General features: G+C 45.0%; 1 protein-coding gene across 3 annotated transcripts in view; it reads left to right on the top strand.

Annotated features, from left to right (window-relative positions):
• LOC124796277 (mediator of RNA polymerase II transcription subunit 15) overlaps positions 1-18816 on the top strand; it is a 168029-nt gene that overhangs the window by 27567 nt on the left and 121646 nt on the right. For all 3 annotated transcript variants that reach the window (XM_047260393.1, XM_047260395.1, XM_047260394.1), the window contains exons 3-4: positions 11549-11600; positions 11677-11772. In XM_047260393.1, coding sequence (XP_047116349.1) covers positions 11549-11600; positions 11677-11772 — 148 coding nt within the window. The remainder of the gene's footprint in view (positions 1-11548; positions 11601-11676; positions 11773-18816) is intronic.

Genomic DNA, 18816 nt, shown 5'->3' on the forward strand with positions numbered 1-18816 from the left:
TACCGTAATTAGCACAATAACATAAGGCTTGTTCTGCTGAAGAACTTGATGCCCACAAATCATTAAATAAGAATCTCCTAGTGGGAGTAATGCATGAAAGGAGACAGACTGTTCGACAAAAGAATAGACAGCTCCCTGCTTTTTGCGTTTCCGATAGCGCCTACGATAAGAATCTGGTGTCATACATAGACTTACTAAGGTGTCATATTATGCTTCACAACTTTAAACTGTTTATTTTTTTACTTCATTCTAAAACAAAAGTTATGATATGAGAAGAGGAAATGACTGATATGCTTCTCAGGAACTTTAGTTTTTCGTGTTTTTTTTTCTCACTTCATACTAAAACAAGGGCGTTACTATGAGAAGAGGAAATGAAATATACGCTTCCAAGACATAATATTTCCTTGTGTGCTACTACTGCATACATGAAAGCCCTGCAGTTAATTTTTGTATGTTGGATAAATTTTGATATCACCTCACATTCCTTTGTGAGAAGGTTCCTATTTTCTTGGGATTCAAATAGAGTGGACATTTCATCACTGGTTAATATTCTGATGACTAATGACATGATACCTGTTGCAATTGCCCCATGGCACCTGTGAGTAGAGTCTCACATTGGTTACTATAAGAACACGCAGGCAGTGATATCCGCTCACTGCAGTCAGAGCCAAGGTGATTTCTTTCTGTTTATGGCAAAGCGTCTGCAGCAGTGTCCACGGTCAGCCAACATAAACAAATCGCGGCGGCATTGGGCACTGCTAATTGCTGCACTTGTCGCGAGCCTCGACAACAAGAGCGCACTGTCTCTGCTAACGATACATCTTACTTAATGTAACGTAATATGCAGGTCGTGGGTTGGGTAAAAATTCATTTTGTAACTTCCCATCGCATCAAAATACTTTACAGTCATATTTGATGCAATATTTATTGTTGGTTGTCTCTCTAATGTTAATAGTAATGATTCAGATGGTGTGTGAACACGCACGCACACACACACACACACACACACACACACACACAAACAAACAGTCATTGATTCCAGTGAGGGTGACAACTACTGTGTGTCGAACAACACATGCACCAGTCAATTCCTCAGTTGGCGTCGAGTGGATCAGATTTTTCAATTACCTTGCATTGAAAGAATTGTAAGGAGGAGACTGAAAGTAAATGGACTTGTATCTTAACAGCTGCGACAAAGCAAAGCTTGACCAACTATCAGATAATTGTCCACATGGGTTTTGTGGACGATTATACTTTTAGTAACCAACCCACCCACGATCGTTACTTAAGATTTCTCGAAGGTGTAGGGGCATTGATTTCATTAAGTCGTCGACAGTGTAGCGTGATGGTTTACTTCCCACCATACGTTTTCTATATTCGTCCAAAGGTCGCTTGCATTTGTAGGTCCACATGGCAATGACCTTGTTACCTCTGCCCACATATTCTCTATCTGGTTGATGTACGGTGATCGTGGAACAAACGGCAACAGCTTTATCCTCTCTTGGCCCTGAAACCAATCTCGCACTGCTCTGCTATGATGGATGAGGCTCTGCTCCTGTAAATAAACTGTTATCTCGTTCGTTCATATATTTATATTTAAATAACATATTAGTAATAAGTAAATTGTATTATTATTTTCCACAGTGTTTAAGAATTCCGGCCCTGTCATAAATAAGTGATCTAGATTCAACCGTCCGATTAAGAATGTGGTTTACCCAGTCTATCAAATGATGAGAGTCGTATTCGGATATCCACATTAAGCCTGACTGGCTGAATCCGATTAGAACGATCTGGTATTGAAATGAAATTACAGAAATCGGATAATTTGAACGTCTGTATTGCAACAATGCTGCACACATAAATTCCTATGATGGAGTAACAGGTAGCAACTGCCCAAGAAAAAGTGAGAAATATGTCTACTAGCAGCAATGTAACATAATTATAACCCATATTTATGTGATGGAAATACTGAGTCGAACAATGCACATCTGTTTCAGTGGTGGGAAGATGCACCATATCGGATTTGCTGATGACATAATGACAATAATAATAATAATAATAATAATAATAATAATAATAATAATAATAATAATAATAACAACAATAATAATCCCGTGGGGCCGATAGGGGAAACCCTCCCCCATATGGGTGGCACCGAGGAAATCAAATACTTGGGGTGAACCAAATACCAACACAATCCTCAACGACTACTCAATCCGTTGAACTCAAAATCGACGCACGCCTGAGTGAAAACCACCGCTACTCTGGTCACCGTCTGTTAGCTCAATGAGCTCGGCTGAAAATATTTGCTTCCAAAGGCTTCAACACCCTCCGGTCCTGTCTGGTCCTGGAATCACCCAGGCCAAACCAATGAAACACAAGCAAACATGAACTGTGCAAACTGTCGACAGGCGGCATTTGGAATTTCGGATTCTGGGGAGGCCAGGTTAGCATGGCAGAGAATATTGAAGACCTCTTGTAAATTTCCCTACAAGCAGAAAACATGCATTTGAAAACTACATGCCGCGCGGGATTAGCCAAGCGGTCTACGGCGCAGCAGTCATGGACTGTTCGGCTGGTCCCGGCGGAGGTTCGAGTCCTCCCTCGGGCGTGTGTGCGTGTGCGTGTGCGTGTGCGTGTGTGTGTGTGTGTGTGTGTGTGTGTGTGTGTGTGTGTGTCCTTAGGATAATTTAGGTTAAGTAGTGTGTAAGCTTAGGGACTGATGACCTTAGCAGTTAAGTCCCATAAGATTTCACACACATAAGAACTTTTTTTTATAACAAAACATCTATACATTGATCCAAATACAAAAACTAAATAATCTCTCATAATAAATCGACCGAAAAAAATTCTCATCATTGCTCTTCAAGAATCACGACTAACTGACAATGAAACCTCGCATTACGGAAACTATTGCATCTTCAAGAGCAAAATGCAACAAAAGGTCGCGAAAGGCGTACCAATCTTGGCCATGGCATTTCTCGAACACAGATCTATCATCAGTTCTGTCAAAGAAATCACACCCGTCAACAATCGACTTATGACTATGCTCATCAGAGCCCCAGTAAAAAATAAACACTCATCAATGCACATGTCCCCACCAACATCGAAAATAAGAAAAACACCAAAAATGTCGAAAAATTCTGGAACACACTTGAAAATACTATGAGCAAAGCTCACCAAGATTACGGGAAAATACTAAATGGAGACTTCAGCAATATTTGGGACAGAAAAAACCTGTAGAAAAATCATTGGTAGAAATTCATCACATCGAAACGCTTAGACCAACGGCACACGTCTGACTGATATTTGCCAACAATTCAACCACAAAAGGATGTCTTCCCACTATAGGAAAATACCATTTCTCAGGTAACATGTTTGGCTACCAGGTGCAAGCTGCTGTCGGTCGCCTTTCTAGACTCGCTGAAAGCCAGATTTTTTATTCTTTTGTAGTAGAGCTACAAGCAGGCAGATACAAACTCAATAAGGGAATCGTAGACAGGGCTCGAGCAAAATTCGTCTTGGTACTTTCAGTAACCATTACTGTCAGAGCAAAAACCTTACGGTACTGCCAATTTCATAATGCCACTTTTGTTTTCTGCTGACATATTTTTTGTTGTTGTGAATACATAATTTTATCTATGAAATGCCACATTTTCATAATACTTGCGAATGATACAGGAAATGAAGTAAATACAGATCTTTTCGAAGTCAAAAGTCGGTAATATCCTACTAATTCGTGTTAAAATAGGATCAATCGTCTTACAGACACTTATGCTTCGCTACAGTCTGGAACCACGCGACCAATACGGTTGCAGGTTCGAATCCTGCCTCGGGCATGGATGTGTGTGATGTCTTTAGGTTAGTTAGATTTAGCTAGTTCTAAGTTCTAGGGGACTGATGACCTCAGAAGTTAAGTCCCATAGTGCTCAGAGACCTTTGAACCATTTTGGAACTTAATGCTTTATTAAGATAGACTGCCGTCGTGATGTTTCTGTAGTAAGCTGAATTTAATTTCTAAAGTGAATATTTTGTTTGCATTTTACATTAGTTTACTAAACGCAACAGTAATCATCAAAGAGAAATTAATCAGCAGCTGAATTTTCTTTCGCAATATATACAACAATCTGACATGACTTTCCTATCAATCTCCTGGATGGTTATGTTTCTCAGATCAACAGAGTGAGTTATCATGCAGTAGCATAGGTGATGTAGTTTTTGTAGTTTTGTTGCTAGATTTTCTTACACTGCAACCGAAAGGTGTCTCAGTTGTTGACAACAAATTCCAGCTGTGTTGCACACACCCCTTGGGGCAGAATTCGTAGCCCAAAACACACTTTTGGAGCTATCAGGTGTAAAATATTGTGTTCACACTATATTTTATTCTAGTCTGCGTCTTTTGGTGGGGCTCAGCCTTTCATTTCTTCTTAGGAAGTTAACAATAAAGGCATCATAACACGTCACCAGTAACAGTACTGCAAAGGAATGCTCAATGAGCGACCTGATGACGTTCAATAATAGTCACTCCGTTGATTTTTGTTGTTTCGAATTAGAGCAGAGCATGCAGTACTCCTACACCAGACTTCTGAACTTTGCCTGTTGAATGCAAATGTCGCATGATGGTAAAATGTCACATAAATCAGTAGTCGAGACTTCCTTAATGTGGAAAATCATTCATGCCAGAACGATCTTTGTTGAAACAAGAATATCTTTTTCTGGCTATTTTTCCCAAAAGCACTTGCTCCACGCTCAGTTCAAATCCTTCTAGCTGCCTTCTCTACATTCACCCCTCTGTTATACCAAGAGTAAACGTTGTGTTGCAGATGTTACACCTTTTTCCACTTGCGACTCAATTTTACAATGCTTAACTGTAGTTCATGATTTTCAAGTATGCAAAATCCAATGCTTAGCTGCAAGATGATAACTAGAACTTCAAAAGCAAAATGGCATTCATACATACACTGGACAGCGTGGCGCCACCTTCACATGGGCGGCGCCGGATTTCAGGCGGCAGGTGGCGTCTGGCCGGTGGCCGGTAGCCACTGCAGCGCGAGGAAACGCTCAAGCGTAAGCTGTTATGATCGCGACGCAGCCACGAGCTGTCCTGCGGACTTGTTTCTGGAATACTTGTTATTGCGGGTGGGTAGAATGTTAAGCGAATTGTCTTCGATGTCCAATCAGACTCATAACTTCAGACCGAAATGTGGTTAAAAAAAACAACAGTTGGGCGCGAACATGCGACTAAGTTTAGAATGCACGACGATTACCGCAAGACCACGGGCTCACTCCAGCTATATGAACTCGGAAGTAGGCAACACTTCCTCATAACACTTCCGCATCTTACAGTGTTGCCAGATTGTGCAGATGGCCGGACTTAGAGCGGTCAGTTTTATTGGCCACCTTAAGTGAACGACTCGGACTTAGTCTCTGTGGCGGCCGGCCGGCGGTCAGTTTTTATGTCTGACTGTACATCAAGGTCTGCCAGATAATAAGTTCATCTTCAGAATATCATCCTCACTTTTGAAGGGAGCTTGCTTCTACAGGAGGTCAGAATCATAGTTTGTGTGTGTGTGTGTGTGTGTGTGTGAGAGAGAGAGAGAGAGAGAGAGAGAGAGAGAGAGAGAGAGAGAGAGAGAGAGAGAGAGACCAATTCATGAAAATCTACCATGTGTGTTACCACTTGTCTGTGTCCGTTGCGGGAATGACCATCCTCCCCAACCAGTGAAGTGTTCTTCTCTAATTAAGGAACTCAAAATACAGGAACTGAATATCTCAGATCACTTCTCATATTTTGAAACTTATAAAAAAGATTGTTTATATTCTGTCACCATGGTATCGACTTTTGTCATAATAGTGGCCAGGTCACTTTTGGTACTTGCGAAATTAATCACTGAAATTAATTGACTTCCAGCAGTTATCAAAATAATTTTGGCTGTGGGGCTCTATTGGCATTCTCCTCTTATGGTTCCTGCAGCACCATCTGTGGGAGCCATTCCCCTACCCTGCCAGAGAAGCAACACCCTCCTCTGGCTTCTACACACCAGTCTGTAACTGAAGGAACTGCAGACTGTGGGCTATAGGTCCTAGAGCTGCCAACTCCTCTTCTGCCTTCTGCTCCTATGTGTCATGGCTGCCAAAAGCAATGAAAGAGATAAAGAAGAAGTCACGGGAGAAGGCTACTCTGAATATCCTGGAGGCACCACATCCTCTACGGTCATATTCAGAATCAGTATGAATTGATGGTGTGCCCCCCCCCCCCTCCCCGTCCTCCTCCCCCCTCCTCCTCTGATGAGATGTAGTTAACCTGGGACATGAACTGTAGTGGGTGCTCCACATCTATCTATGACACCCTTTTATGATGATTCAGTGGAGCTGCAGTAGATGTCATAGTTACCTCTCAGAAATGAACTAGTAATTTCATGCTGTACAGTAATCTGTGTTGTTCTATGAGTGTTGCCTAGAAAGTAATGCACTGCATCTTTTTCTCAGCTGAAAACAATGCTATGAATGTGAATCATTACGTATGTATTATTTGAAGTCTCCTGGGCTAGTGCGTCAAGTTTCTGTCACTTCCGAGATACCAGAACTGCAGGACAGTTTCCAAATGTTGTCTATAAGTGATGTAAGTTACAAGCAATGTGGTGTCACTGAATTTCTCACTGCAGAAAAAGAAACTGTGGGGAATATTCACAAATGCTTGTGCAAAGTGTATGGAGCATCTACTGTCGACAGTAGTACAGTTAGTCGCTGGGCACGGAGGGTGAGGTCATCAGAAGGTGGTGGCACATCTGACCTACCCCCTTAGGACATCCATTTGCTTGGGCCATTACAGAATGCCATTCGGGAAGACATTTTGAGAATGATGAGGAAGTGATTCACACAGTGAAGCACTGATTCCGCCACAAGGACAAGGATTGGTACCGACAGGGCATACACACCCTTGTTTCACGTTAAAGGAAGGCCATAGAACGGGGTGGAGATTACATGGAAAAATAGGGTGTGTAGATAAAACACCATTCTCTGTGTTTAATTCTCATTATATTCAATAAAGAATTGTTTTAAAAAAGCGGTGCATTATTTTCTGGGCAACCTTTGTACACGTAAAATGTTTTCCTGATGACCATTCTCCCAACTCTTTGAGGTTACCATGCATTTTGTCGGTAACGTACTGGCCTCAAGATCACATCCGCAGGTGTCTGTACATTAGTTAGTACTCTCGTACAGTCTATTCCCCTCTGTACTACATCAGAAGCAATAGCTATGCAAGTGTGAGCGACCCTACCGATTGCCATTTGTGTTGTTTATTTACCCTCAGCCAGGGCACTTTCATACATTCAGATGGAACAACACTCCTCCCTCTCCTCCCATTTGGAGATTTCGTTGTGCACCACCCCTTGTGGGGAAATACTATGTTGTCTCATTGACCCTCTTCTTTCCGATCTTATTAATCTGTCTCTCCTCAATGACTGTGTTCCTACCCACCTCAGTGCTGTCCATGACACCTTTTTGGCTATCGAACATATGATGTCTTCTCGTAATCTTGTGGCTTTGCTTCACTGTTCACAACATGACAATCTCTGTCACAGTGATCACTTAGTGGTAATTCTATCACTAATTTGTCACCAGCTGACAGTCCAGTTACCATGTTAGGCTCTTCGAAGAGCCAGCTGGCAGTTGTGTATCTCTGCTTTCATCTTTGCCAGATTGCATTGATGAGTTTGGGCTAATCATCTTCATTGTATTTATCTGTGCTGCTGGAACTACTATTCTCTTTCCTACAGGGCCTCCTCCCCTACTAGTAGGTGCTATGGTAGATCAAAGACATTGCCATAGCTATTTAGGATTGTTAATGGGCCCTGTAACATCTCAAACATCATCCTGGACAGACCATCCTCATGATCTTTAAGCGACTTTGTGCTAAAAGTATGGCTCATCATCGCAGATTTAGGCCAAGTTCCATAGTCTGCTGGGCCTCCAAAGATCCAGAAGTGTTCTGGGCTGTCTCCTGTTTAACAGCGGATCTCTACTGATGCATTGGTTCTTGCTGAACACCTCGTAACACACTTTTTGACAGTGTTGGCATCTTCTTCTTAACCTGTCTACATTTCAAACACATAAAATAAAAGTTGAAGAAATTATCTATCCTCTATCTCATCTGACCTCCGTCCTTCGAAATTGCTTTTCGGTGCCTGGGAACAGCTTCAAGCTCTCGACATGTCGCATGATATGGCACCAGGCCCTGATTAAATTCATAATCAGATAATCCAATATCTGATGATTACTGAAGGATTCTGTCAACGCAGGGTCTTCTGTCATATTCGCCTAAAAGGTATTTTTTCTTCATGATGTTGAGATAGTATCACCACCCCAATTCTTAAATGAGGCAAAAATCCCATGTCCATAGACAGCTGCTGACCAGTTAGCCTCACCAACATGCTATGAAAACTGCTTGAAAGCATGGTATCCCAATGATTTCACTGCTTTCTTGAATCATGGACCCATTTGACATCCTATCAGTGTGGTTTCTGAGAGGGACAGCTCACAATGAAGTATCTGATTGTGTTGGAAACAGCAATTTGACAGGCTTTATCTAAATGCCATGTCATCATAGTCCTTTTTTGATCAGCGTAAGGCATACGGCACTGATTGACACTATCCAGTTGTACTTACATTCCAAGACTCGATAAATAGTACAATTCTCAGTGCTGTCAATTCAACTAAGTACCTGGCTGTTAAAATTACGAACAACTTCAGTTTGAAAGACCACATAGACAATATTGCGGGGAAAGCGAGCCAAAGGTTGTGTTTCATTGGCAGGACACTTAGAAGATGCAACAAGTCCACTAAAGAGACAGCTTACACTACACTCGTTCGTCCTCTGTTAGAATATTGCTGCGCGGTGTGGGATCCTTACCAGGTGGGATTGACGGAGGATATCGAAAGGTTGCAGAAAAGGGCAGCTCGTTTTGTATTATCACGTAATAGGGAAGAGAGTATGGCAGATATGATACGCTTGTTAGGATGGAAGTCGTTAAAGCAAAGACGTTTTTTGTCACGGCGAGATCTATTTACGAAATTTCAGTCACCAACTTTCTCTTCCGAATGCGAAAATATTTTGTTGAGCCCAACCTACATAGGTAGGAATGATCATCGAAATAAAATAAGAGAAATCAGAGCTCGAACAGAAAGGTTTAGGTGTTAGTTTTTCCTGCGCGCTGTTCGGGAGTGGAATGGTAGAGAGATAGTATGATTGTGGTTCGATGAACCCTGTGCCAAGCACTTAAATGTGAATTGCGGAGTAATCATGTAGATGTAGATGTAGAACATTTTCTGCTTGGAAATGTCTATTGTTTTCACAGCAGAGCTGGTAGCTGTTAAGGGAGCCCTATGTTTTGTTAGACAGACCTCTCTTGAAAGAGTCTTTGTTTGTAGTGTCTCAGTGGCCATCTCCAGGCTGTTGATCAAAGTTACTCTTGTCACCCTGTGACATTTGCTTTTCACAATCTTTTTATCTGACCACAGTCATATTGCTTGCTCTGTTGTCTTTCTCTTGGTCTTCTGGGAAATTAACTGGCTGATCATTTGACTGGAGAAGTGATTACTCACCCAGCATTTACTTTGATGATCCCAGATGCAGATTCAGAGATGGAACAACATGTCATGGGCTGTCTCCTCTAATAAACTCTGCATCATGAAGGAGACTTAAGCTTTATGGTGCTGTTCATTGTGTTCCACTTGGGAGGAGTCCACCATTCTGTCCCTTCCTTATCAGTCATGCCAGATTAAGCAGCAGATTTATCTTATATAATGAGCTGCTTCTACATTGGGCTTTTGGAGCCTCAGAGACAGTAACACTGACATCCTGGTGGATTGGCCCCTCCTTCTTGCTCTCCATCCAAGCATGATCTTCCAGATGCTTTACTTCCTATATTGGCAGACTCTGTACGGGTAGTTGAACAACTGGTTCTTCATTTTCTACAGGAAAGTGGTTTTTATTCTCAGATGTAATGTTTTAAACTATTGTTGGGATGGGGCCAGGGTGGTTGAGGTCAGTGCATGACATGCCACATGCTGAGTCTAAGGGACCCTAGACCCTACCTCTTCTGCCAGCTTCCTTGGCCAGCCGTCTTTTTTCAGTTTTAATTGCTTTTAGATGGAGTTAGCCCCTTTTTTCTGCCACACTCTATTTTAAGTTTTAGATGTAGCACAACAATGAAGGCATGACCTTAAGCATTCCTTATCCTTGACAATAGTAAGTTGAACAGGTTTTTATGATTTCTCTAAGTTAGCGGGTTCTGTCTCCATCTTTTAACACTTAACAAACTGATCAGATAGAAAATTGCATATATATGTGACAAATGAACCACATTCCAAATAGATGTGAAAAGGTAGCAAATGCAGTAGTACTACAAAGTTCAGGTGTGTGTGTTGAAATGAACATGAAATTGAAGCAGAAGAATGGTAAAAATATTAAAGTTTAACTAGTGATTAAAAAAATCTTGATAAACACACACCAGTGGCCATCCGTCATACACCATAATGTGACTTGTGAGGTGTAGATCTGGATGTAGATACTTGGTACACTGGTGATGTATTCCACTTCTTTCATTTTATATAGCATCAAAAGAAATTAGTTTAAATCATTTCTTCAGAGTAATGTGCAACCAGTGTATAACAGGATAGCTATGGAAAAATAAGGTAATGCTCTTACAAGTTGACAATACAAGACAGACTTCTAAGGTTAGAACATGTTGAAGTTCTTGGTTATAATTTTTGCTTGTTTGAAATTACATAAACTGAGTTTTTGTGAAATTAAGACGTAAACCATTTGTTGCATGCTAGTTGTAAGCCCATTCAGATATCATCTGAACTGTGTCTGATTAAATTGAATTTTGGCACTTGATGTGCTATGACATCAGCAAAAATTACAGCTTTTGAACTGTCATTTAAGGGCGTGGAAAGACCATTAATTATTTTAAGTTAAAGTGAGAACAGACCATGTTGGTCCTTTTGGGGCCTCACATATTTTCTCTGTCTGATGTTTGATACTTTTGTGTGACACAGTGCAGTATTGTAACCTTCTAATTTCTGTTAGGAAGGGAAGACTCGATCCCTGCTGGAGGAATGCCATTGTCATAACATTTTAGTTTCCTACATTGAATTTTGTGGTTCACAGGACACAACAAGGTTGCAGAATATGCCAATAGGATAGTTTTTCTTGTTTTACTAGGACATCACGTGTGAATGTTTTTCTATGGAGAAACTGTTATGAAAGCCAAGATGAGTATATTCTAAACATGCAAGTTGGTTAAGTGCAAAGAGAGCTTTATAGGTTTAAACTAATTCTGGATTTGTGAAAATAAATTCTAAAGCCTGGTAAGCTATGCTCCACTTTCAAAAACCTTATTATTTACATTTAAGGTTTGTTACTTCCGCAAGTCAGTGTTAAAAATTGAAAATAAGTTCCTCCAGATTTTGTCATTGTATTCATTTCTGTTTAGAGACTGTGAAAGAGTCACTCTCAGAACAATTTTTCTCTCTGTTTCAGGAGGAATATCTGAGCTTTGTTGCAAGACTTATTCTTCATGTCAGAGAACTGAGTGAGTAAAAGTATGTATTCTGATAAATTATTGAAGCTTTTTAATATGATACTGATTTGATTATTGTTGTTTTTAGATGCAAAGAAGGGCCAAGGGATGAATGGCCCAGCTGGAGGAGCAGGGCAAACAATGCAGGATCCCATAAATGCACTCCAAACATTGGCAAGGCAAGGTAAGAAGCAGCCTGTACATCACCACCCAGAATACAAACTGTAACTGATGTCTCAGAAGTTCAAAAATGGTCAGACTGAAAATTTTAAAACTATATACCGTTGAAGAGAAGTATATCCCTAAAAATTTCAGGAACAGGAACACATTGGAGCAGTGCAGAGAGAAAATTTGATGCTCTTAAATTTTGTAGCTTTTTCCTTGTTCCTTACAATGCTCAAAAACTTTTATAATCAAAATATCAGCACTATACAGAGGGTCATATGAATGTTACCTTAAACATTCTCTGGGCAAGATGTTAAATTTGCTCCAAATTGTGGCACCTGGCACCTTTAGTGTGGGCAAAGTAACTTTTGTTTGTGTATTGTTGCCATATTGCTATGGATAAGATAACCCATCAGTGCTAATTCATTGCTTCCATATATTGACGACACTATATGGTTACCCCCCCCCCCCCCCCCCCTGCGGGTTTGGGGGTTAGAATAGGCCCGCAGTATTCCTGCCTGTCGTAAGAGGCGACTAAAAGGAGTCTCAACTGTTTTGGCCTTTAATGTGATGGTCCCCATTAGGTTTTGACCTCCACCTTTCTAAATTCTTCCGAAGAGAGAGCCAATTGGGGAAGGGCACCTTACTTGGTAAACAGTATCCGTTGTGTGTTGAGACCTTTAGCTGGCTTTCTCGTCGTCGCAATGCTGTCCCACTCGTTTTCCACCTCTTGGGAGAGGATACGTTCCTGGGTGCGATTTCCACAATGCACTGTGCAGTGTTGCTTTTTGCTGAGACAACGAGCTTGGACATTTTTGCGCCTAGGATCCAGCACGGTAGCCAGTCCGTTGTGGTGGGGCCACCATGTACCCTGTTGGTTGTAGCCCCCTGACAACACAGGGATCGCTCTGCTGATGCCTGCGCTGTTAACCCCCCACGTATGCCAAGGAGTAGATGCCCATCTCCCTGGGGCATCAGGACTCCTGGCAATGGCCATCCTGCCAGATGGCCCTTGTTGAGGCTGGGTGGCGCCCGTGGGGAGGGCCCTTGGTCAGAGTGGGTGGCATCAGGGTGGATGACCCGCAATGAAGCGTGGTACATCATCTCTCGCTGGTGGCCATCCGCCAGCAGTCTCTAAGCGTTCTCGGGACGTTCCCCTCCCAGGCCACACCGTGGGAGGAGCGCAAGTCTCAGGATGGCGGTGAAAGTTATTCGCCCTGGTTCCTAGTTTGTACGAGAGCTGATGGGGAGTCTTTCATGTCCACAAAGCCTCAGTTCTTCGTAGAGCATTTAGAGGACAGGTTTGGGGAGGTGGAGGGATTGTCCAAAATGCGCTCTGGGTCAGTTTTGATAAAAACGGCATCCTCTGCCCAGTCACGAAGGTTACTTGCTTGTGACAAGTTGGGGGATGTTAACGTTACCATCACACCACATAAGAGTCTAATTATGGTCCAGGGTATTATTTTCCATAGGGATCTACTTTTGAAGTCTAATGACGAGTTGCGCTCCAACTTAGAGCGTCGAGGTGTTCATTTCGTCCGGCGCGTTCATCGGGCTCCGAGGGATAATAAGGTTACTACCAGTGCCTTCATCTTGGCCTTCAAGGGTGATACATTACCGGAGAAGGTCAAGGTGATGGTCTACCGGTGTGATGTCAAGCCCTATATCCCTCCCCCAATGCGGTGCTTTAAGTGCTGTAAGTTTGGCCATATGTCTTCCCGCTGTACTTCCATACTTCCAGCCTCACATGTCGTGATTGCGGACGCCCATCACCACAATACCCCATTTGCCCCACCTCCCATCTGTGTCAACGGCGGAGAGCATCATTCACCTTGCTCGCCAGACTGCAGGATCTTACAGAAAGAGCACAAAATCATGGAATATAAGACCCTGGACCGACTGACCTATACTGAGGCTAAGAGGAAATATGAACGACTGCATCCTGTGCGAATGACTGCCTCATATGCCGCTGCAAGAACAACTGTTTTAGCCCCATCTGTTCCACGAATTCCAGTGGGATCGCCGAACTGTACAACACATGCCCCCTTGCCCATAGGGGGCACCATCCCCCCTGTTGCTCCAGTGCCACCTACCTTGGGAGCAACACCCCCCCACCCCACCCCTCCCCCCGCTCACACACACACAACGGGGATGTCCGTCCCTGCTTCTAAGCCGGAGAAGCGTCCACCTTCTTCGGCTTCTCTTGCTCGCAAGGGGTCCCTTGGGTCCCTCCCTTCCCTGGTTTCCAAAAGCGGGAGGCTGACGCCCGACAGTGGCATATGTGCCCACAACCAGCTGGTCGTAGGGCTTCGCGATCCTCCTCTGTCCCATAGTCTGAATTGGTGAAGCCCTCCCAGCCAGTGAAACCCAAGGAGCAGCGTGAGAAATCAAAGAGGATGACCTCTAAGGCCAAGGAACTTGCGGTGGCACCCACCCCACCGCAATCTTCGAGCTCTGCGTCTGCGGATGAGGTGGAGATCGTGGGGTCCGCTGAGGACCTCAATCTCGCCGGTCCCTCAGACAGCACAGGTGCTCAATCGGTGGCAGCAGGTGACCCAGCGGCGTAATCTGCCTCCCCAGTCCCTTCACGCATTTCTCAGCCATGGGCAGTATCATCCTCCAGTGGAACTGCAGCGGTTTCTTCCACCATCTTGCTGAGCTCCGACAACTTCTCAGCCTTCACCCTTTCCTCTGCGTTGCTCTTCAAGAAACTTGGTTTCCGGCAATGCGAACCCCTGCCCTTCGTGGCTATCGGGGTTATTATAGGAACCGGGCAGCTTATGAAAGTGTATCTGGTGGCGTCTACATCTACGTCCTTCACTCCCTTCACACCGAGTCTGTCCCTCTACAAACACCTTTAGAGGCTGTCGCTGCTCGAGTGTGTATGCCACAGGCTGTTACTGTCTGCAGTCTTTATCTTCCACCAGATGGTGATGTCCGCAGTATGTCCTGGCTGCACTGATAGCCTAGTTGCCGCCACCTTTCCTGTTACTGGGCGACTTCAATGCCCATTACCCTCTGTGGGGTGGGTCAGTGGCAACAGGTCGAGGCGCCACTGTTGAGAATGTATTGGCACAGCTCGACCTTTCCATTTTAAATGATGGTGCCTTCACACATTTCAGTGTGATGCATGGCACGTACTCCACCATCGACCTTTCGATTTGCAGCCCTAGCCTCTTACCGTCTGTCCAATGGAGTTTGCATGACGACCTGTGTGGTAGTGACCACTTCCCGATCTTTCTGTCACTGCCACAGCATCACTCTTCTGGGCACCCTTGCAGATGGTCTATGAATAAGGCTGACTCGGACTTGTTCTCCTCCACTGCCGCTATTCAGCCTCTTTCTAACGAAGCCATTGATGTGGTGGTTCACTTGATCACCACCGGCATCGTTACTGCCGCAGAATCTGCCATTCCCCATTCTTCTGGGTCCCCTTGGTGGAGGACTGTGCATTGATGGTTGCCTGCGATCGCCGAGGCGATTAAAGATCGCAGGCGGGCGCTCCAGCATCACAAGCGGCATCCCTCATTAGAAAACCTTATCGCCTTTAAACAGCTCCGTGTGCGAGCCTGCCGCATCATTCACCAGCACAAGCAGAAGTGCTGGGAATGGTATGTCTCCACCATTGGCCTCCATATGTCTCCATCGCAGGTTTGGGCCAAGATTAGGCACCTCTATGGCCATCGGACCCCTGTCAGCATCCCTGTGCTATCACTGAATGGAGCAGTTTGTACTGACTCCGACATAATTGCAAACTGCTTAGCAGACCATTTTGCTCTGAGTTCCGCTTCTGTGAATTACCCACTGGCCTTCCGCTACATTAAAAAGGGGTTGGAACATCGGAGCCTTTCATTTCACACCCGCCGTCCTGAATCCTACAATGTTCCATTCAGTGAGTGGGAATTCCATAGTGCCCTAGCCGCTTGCCCTGCTACAGCTCCTGGGCCAGATTGCATCCACTGTCTGATGCTGAAACACCTCTCAGTGGACTGCCAGCGACGCCTCCTCGACCTTTACAACTGTATCTGGGTCGAGGGTGAGTTTCCGTTGCAATGGCGGGAAAGCATTGTTATCACTGTTTTGAAACCTGGCAAGAACCCATTGGAGGTGGACAGCTACCGCCCCATTAGCCTCACCAACGTTCTTTGCAAGTTGCTCGAATGCATGGTGAGCCAGCGGTTGAGTTGGGTACTCGAGTCTTGGGGCCTTCTGGCTCCGTCTCAGGGTGGATTCCGTAAAGGCCGCTCTGCCGCCGACAATCTGATGAGCCTGGAGTCTGCCATCCATACGGTCTTTGCCCGCCGTCAATCTGGTGAGCCTGGAGTCTGCCATCCGTACAGCCTTTGCCCACCATCAGCACCTCGTCGCTGTCTTTTTTGACATGTGGAAGGCGTATGATATGACATGGCACCATCACATCCTATCTACGCTTCATGGTTGGGATCTTTGGGGTCCGCTGCCGATTTTCATACGAAATTTTCTGTCACATTGTTCCTTTCGTGTGCAAGTTGCGGCCTCCCATAGTTCCCTCCCGAGTTCAGGAGAATGGGGTACCACAGGGATCTGTCTTAAGTGTCTGCCTATTTTTAATTGCAATTAAAGGGCTCGCTGCTGCGGTGGGAACGTCTGTCTCACCTTCCTTGTATGCTGATGACTTCTGCCTCTACTATAGCTCCATTGGCATTGCAGCTGCTGAATGGCAGGGCACTGTCCACAAGGCGCAGTCTTGGGCTGTAGTGCATGGCTTCCAGTTTTTGGCTGCCAAGACCTGCGTTATGCATGACTGCCGGCGACACACCGTTCTCCCTGAGCCGCGGCTTTATCTTGATGGCGAACGTCTTGCTGTGGTGGAGACACATCGGTTTTTGGGTGTGGTTTTTGATGCCCTGTTGCTTGGCTCCCACATATTCGGCAGCTTAAACAGATGTGTTGGCGGCATCGTAATGCTCCGCGATGCTTGAGCCACACCAGCTGGGGCGCCGACCGATCTACCCTCTTTCCAGTTCCGTCTGGATTATGGGAGCCTGGCTTACGGTTCAGCACCCCCTTCTGCGTTGCGGGTGCTGGACACAGTCCTTCACAGCGGGATCCGACTTGTCACCGGTGCTTTCTGGACCAGCCCTGTGAGCGGCATACTTGTGGAGGCAGGTGCCCCTCCACTGCAGTTACGGCGCCAACGTCTACTGGCCACTTATGCTACACATGTTTGTAGCTTGCCTGGGCGTCCTAATTATCGTCTCCTGTTCCCTCAGTCGGTCGTCCATCTCCCAGAACGTCAGCCGTGGTTGGGTTGTTCGATCGCGGTTCGCGTCAGAGAGCTTCTCTTTGGGCTTGGTGTTTTCCCTCTGCCACCTCCTTCCTGGGCCCCCCTGCGTACACCCCCGTGGTGTGTGCCCCGCCCTTTTCTTCGGCATGAATTGGCACAGGGCCCGAAGGACTCACTCCCTCCAGAGGCCTTCCGCCGCCGCTTTCTTTCCATCCTTGCCACATATCAGGGCTCTGGCGTTGTTTACACTGACGGTTCAATGGTTGCTGGTTGTGTCAGTTATGCTCTCGCTCTAGGGGACTATTACGAACAACGCTTATTGCCGGCTGGCTGCAGCGTTTTCACTGCTGAGCTGGTCGCCATCTTTCGTGCCCTAGAGTATATCCGCTCCTGCTCAGGTGAGTCCTTCGTTATCTGTAGCGACTTCCTGAGCAGTTTACGAGCTACCAACCAGCGTTTCCCTCGCTCTCATCTGGTGATGGCTGTCCAGGAGTCCCTCCATACTCTTGCCCGTTGTGGCCGCTCTGTGGTGTTTGTGTGGACCCCTGGTCATGTCGGCATCCCGGGCAGTGAACATGAACATGTTGACCGCCTGGCCAAACAGGCCACCAGTGAACCAACTCTGGACATTGACCTCCCGGAGACTGATTTGCGAGCAGTCTTACGCCACAAAGTTTTCGCGCTTTGGGACGTTGAATGGTGCGATCTGACTACACTCAAGAAACTCCGTGCTATCAAGGAGACGACGACTGTGTGGCGGTCATCCATGCAAGCCATTCGCAGGGACTCAGTTGTCCATTGTCGGCTCCGCATTGGCCACTCTTGGCTGACACACAGTTACTTACTGCGTCGGGAGGACCCTCCTCTGTGTCGCTGCTGGGCGGCTTTGATGGGGTGCACATTTTGTCGGCCTGTCCGCTTTTAGCTGTGCTCAGGCAGACATTTGTGCTGCCTGATACGCTCCCTGCCCTTTTAACAGATGACACTGCCATGACAGGCTTAGTTTTGCGTTTTTTCGGGCGGGGGTTTATCACCACTTACTCTGAGTGTTTGTCATTTTTTTGTTATGAGTCTGGCCTTTGGCCTACGAATTTATACTGGGTTATTTTTCAGTGTGTTTCTAGGTGGTTGGCTTTTCCTTTTTTGTCTCTATGGTCGGCCAACCATTCACACACTCTGTGTGATCTTAATTCCTTTTGTCTGGTCTCAGTCTGTGTCTTTCTTGTCCTATGTCCTCTGTTGTCATGTCCATTGTTTGTTTTTATTCTGTGTGGGTGTTTTTAAGTTTTGGAAAAAGGGACTGATGACCATAGCAGTCTGGTCCCTTTAATACCACAAACCAAACCAAACCACTAGATGGTTAAAGCTTCTGATTACTGCTTGTAATTCCATGACAAAATTCTGTTACTGTGCTTGTTTTCTCAAGTACATCTAGCATTTTTTAGAAAACTTCTCGGTGTTTTTTGAGATTGAACTGATTAACATTATATTAATGGTACATTTCAATGCTATTTTGTGTTTTGATCATTGTATTAACATAAGCATCCACTCTGACTGAAATCTGAACTACTGACCAAAGATGACAATTAAGATGATATCATTGGTGAACTGAGTTGATGCCATATGTATCCAAGCAGTGCAACAGATTTTATAGGAACTCCAATGTTAAACATTGTTTGACTGATAGTTTCAAAATACCCCCAGGGGGTCCACAACTCTTTTGTGGACATGTGCGTAGCGAGCACGGGACCCCGAGCTAATGTGGCCCTCCTTCCTTTCCGGGCTGCATACCTTCCC

Source organism: Schistocerca piceifrons, chromosome 4 (genome assembly GCF_021461385.2).
Source record: "Schistocerca piceifrons isolate TAMUIC-IGC-003096 chromosome 4, iqSchPice1.1, whole genome shotgun sequence".
In the NCBI taxonomy this organism is placed as follows: Eukaryota; Metazoa; Arthropoda; class Insecta; order Orthoptera; family Acrididae; genus Schistocerca; species Schistocerca piceifrons.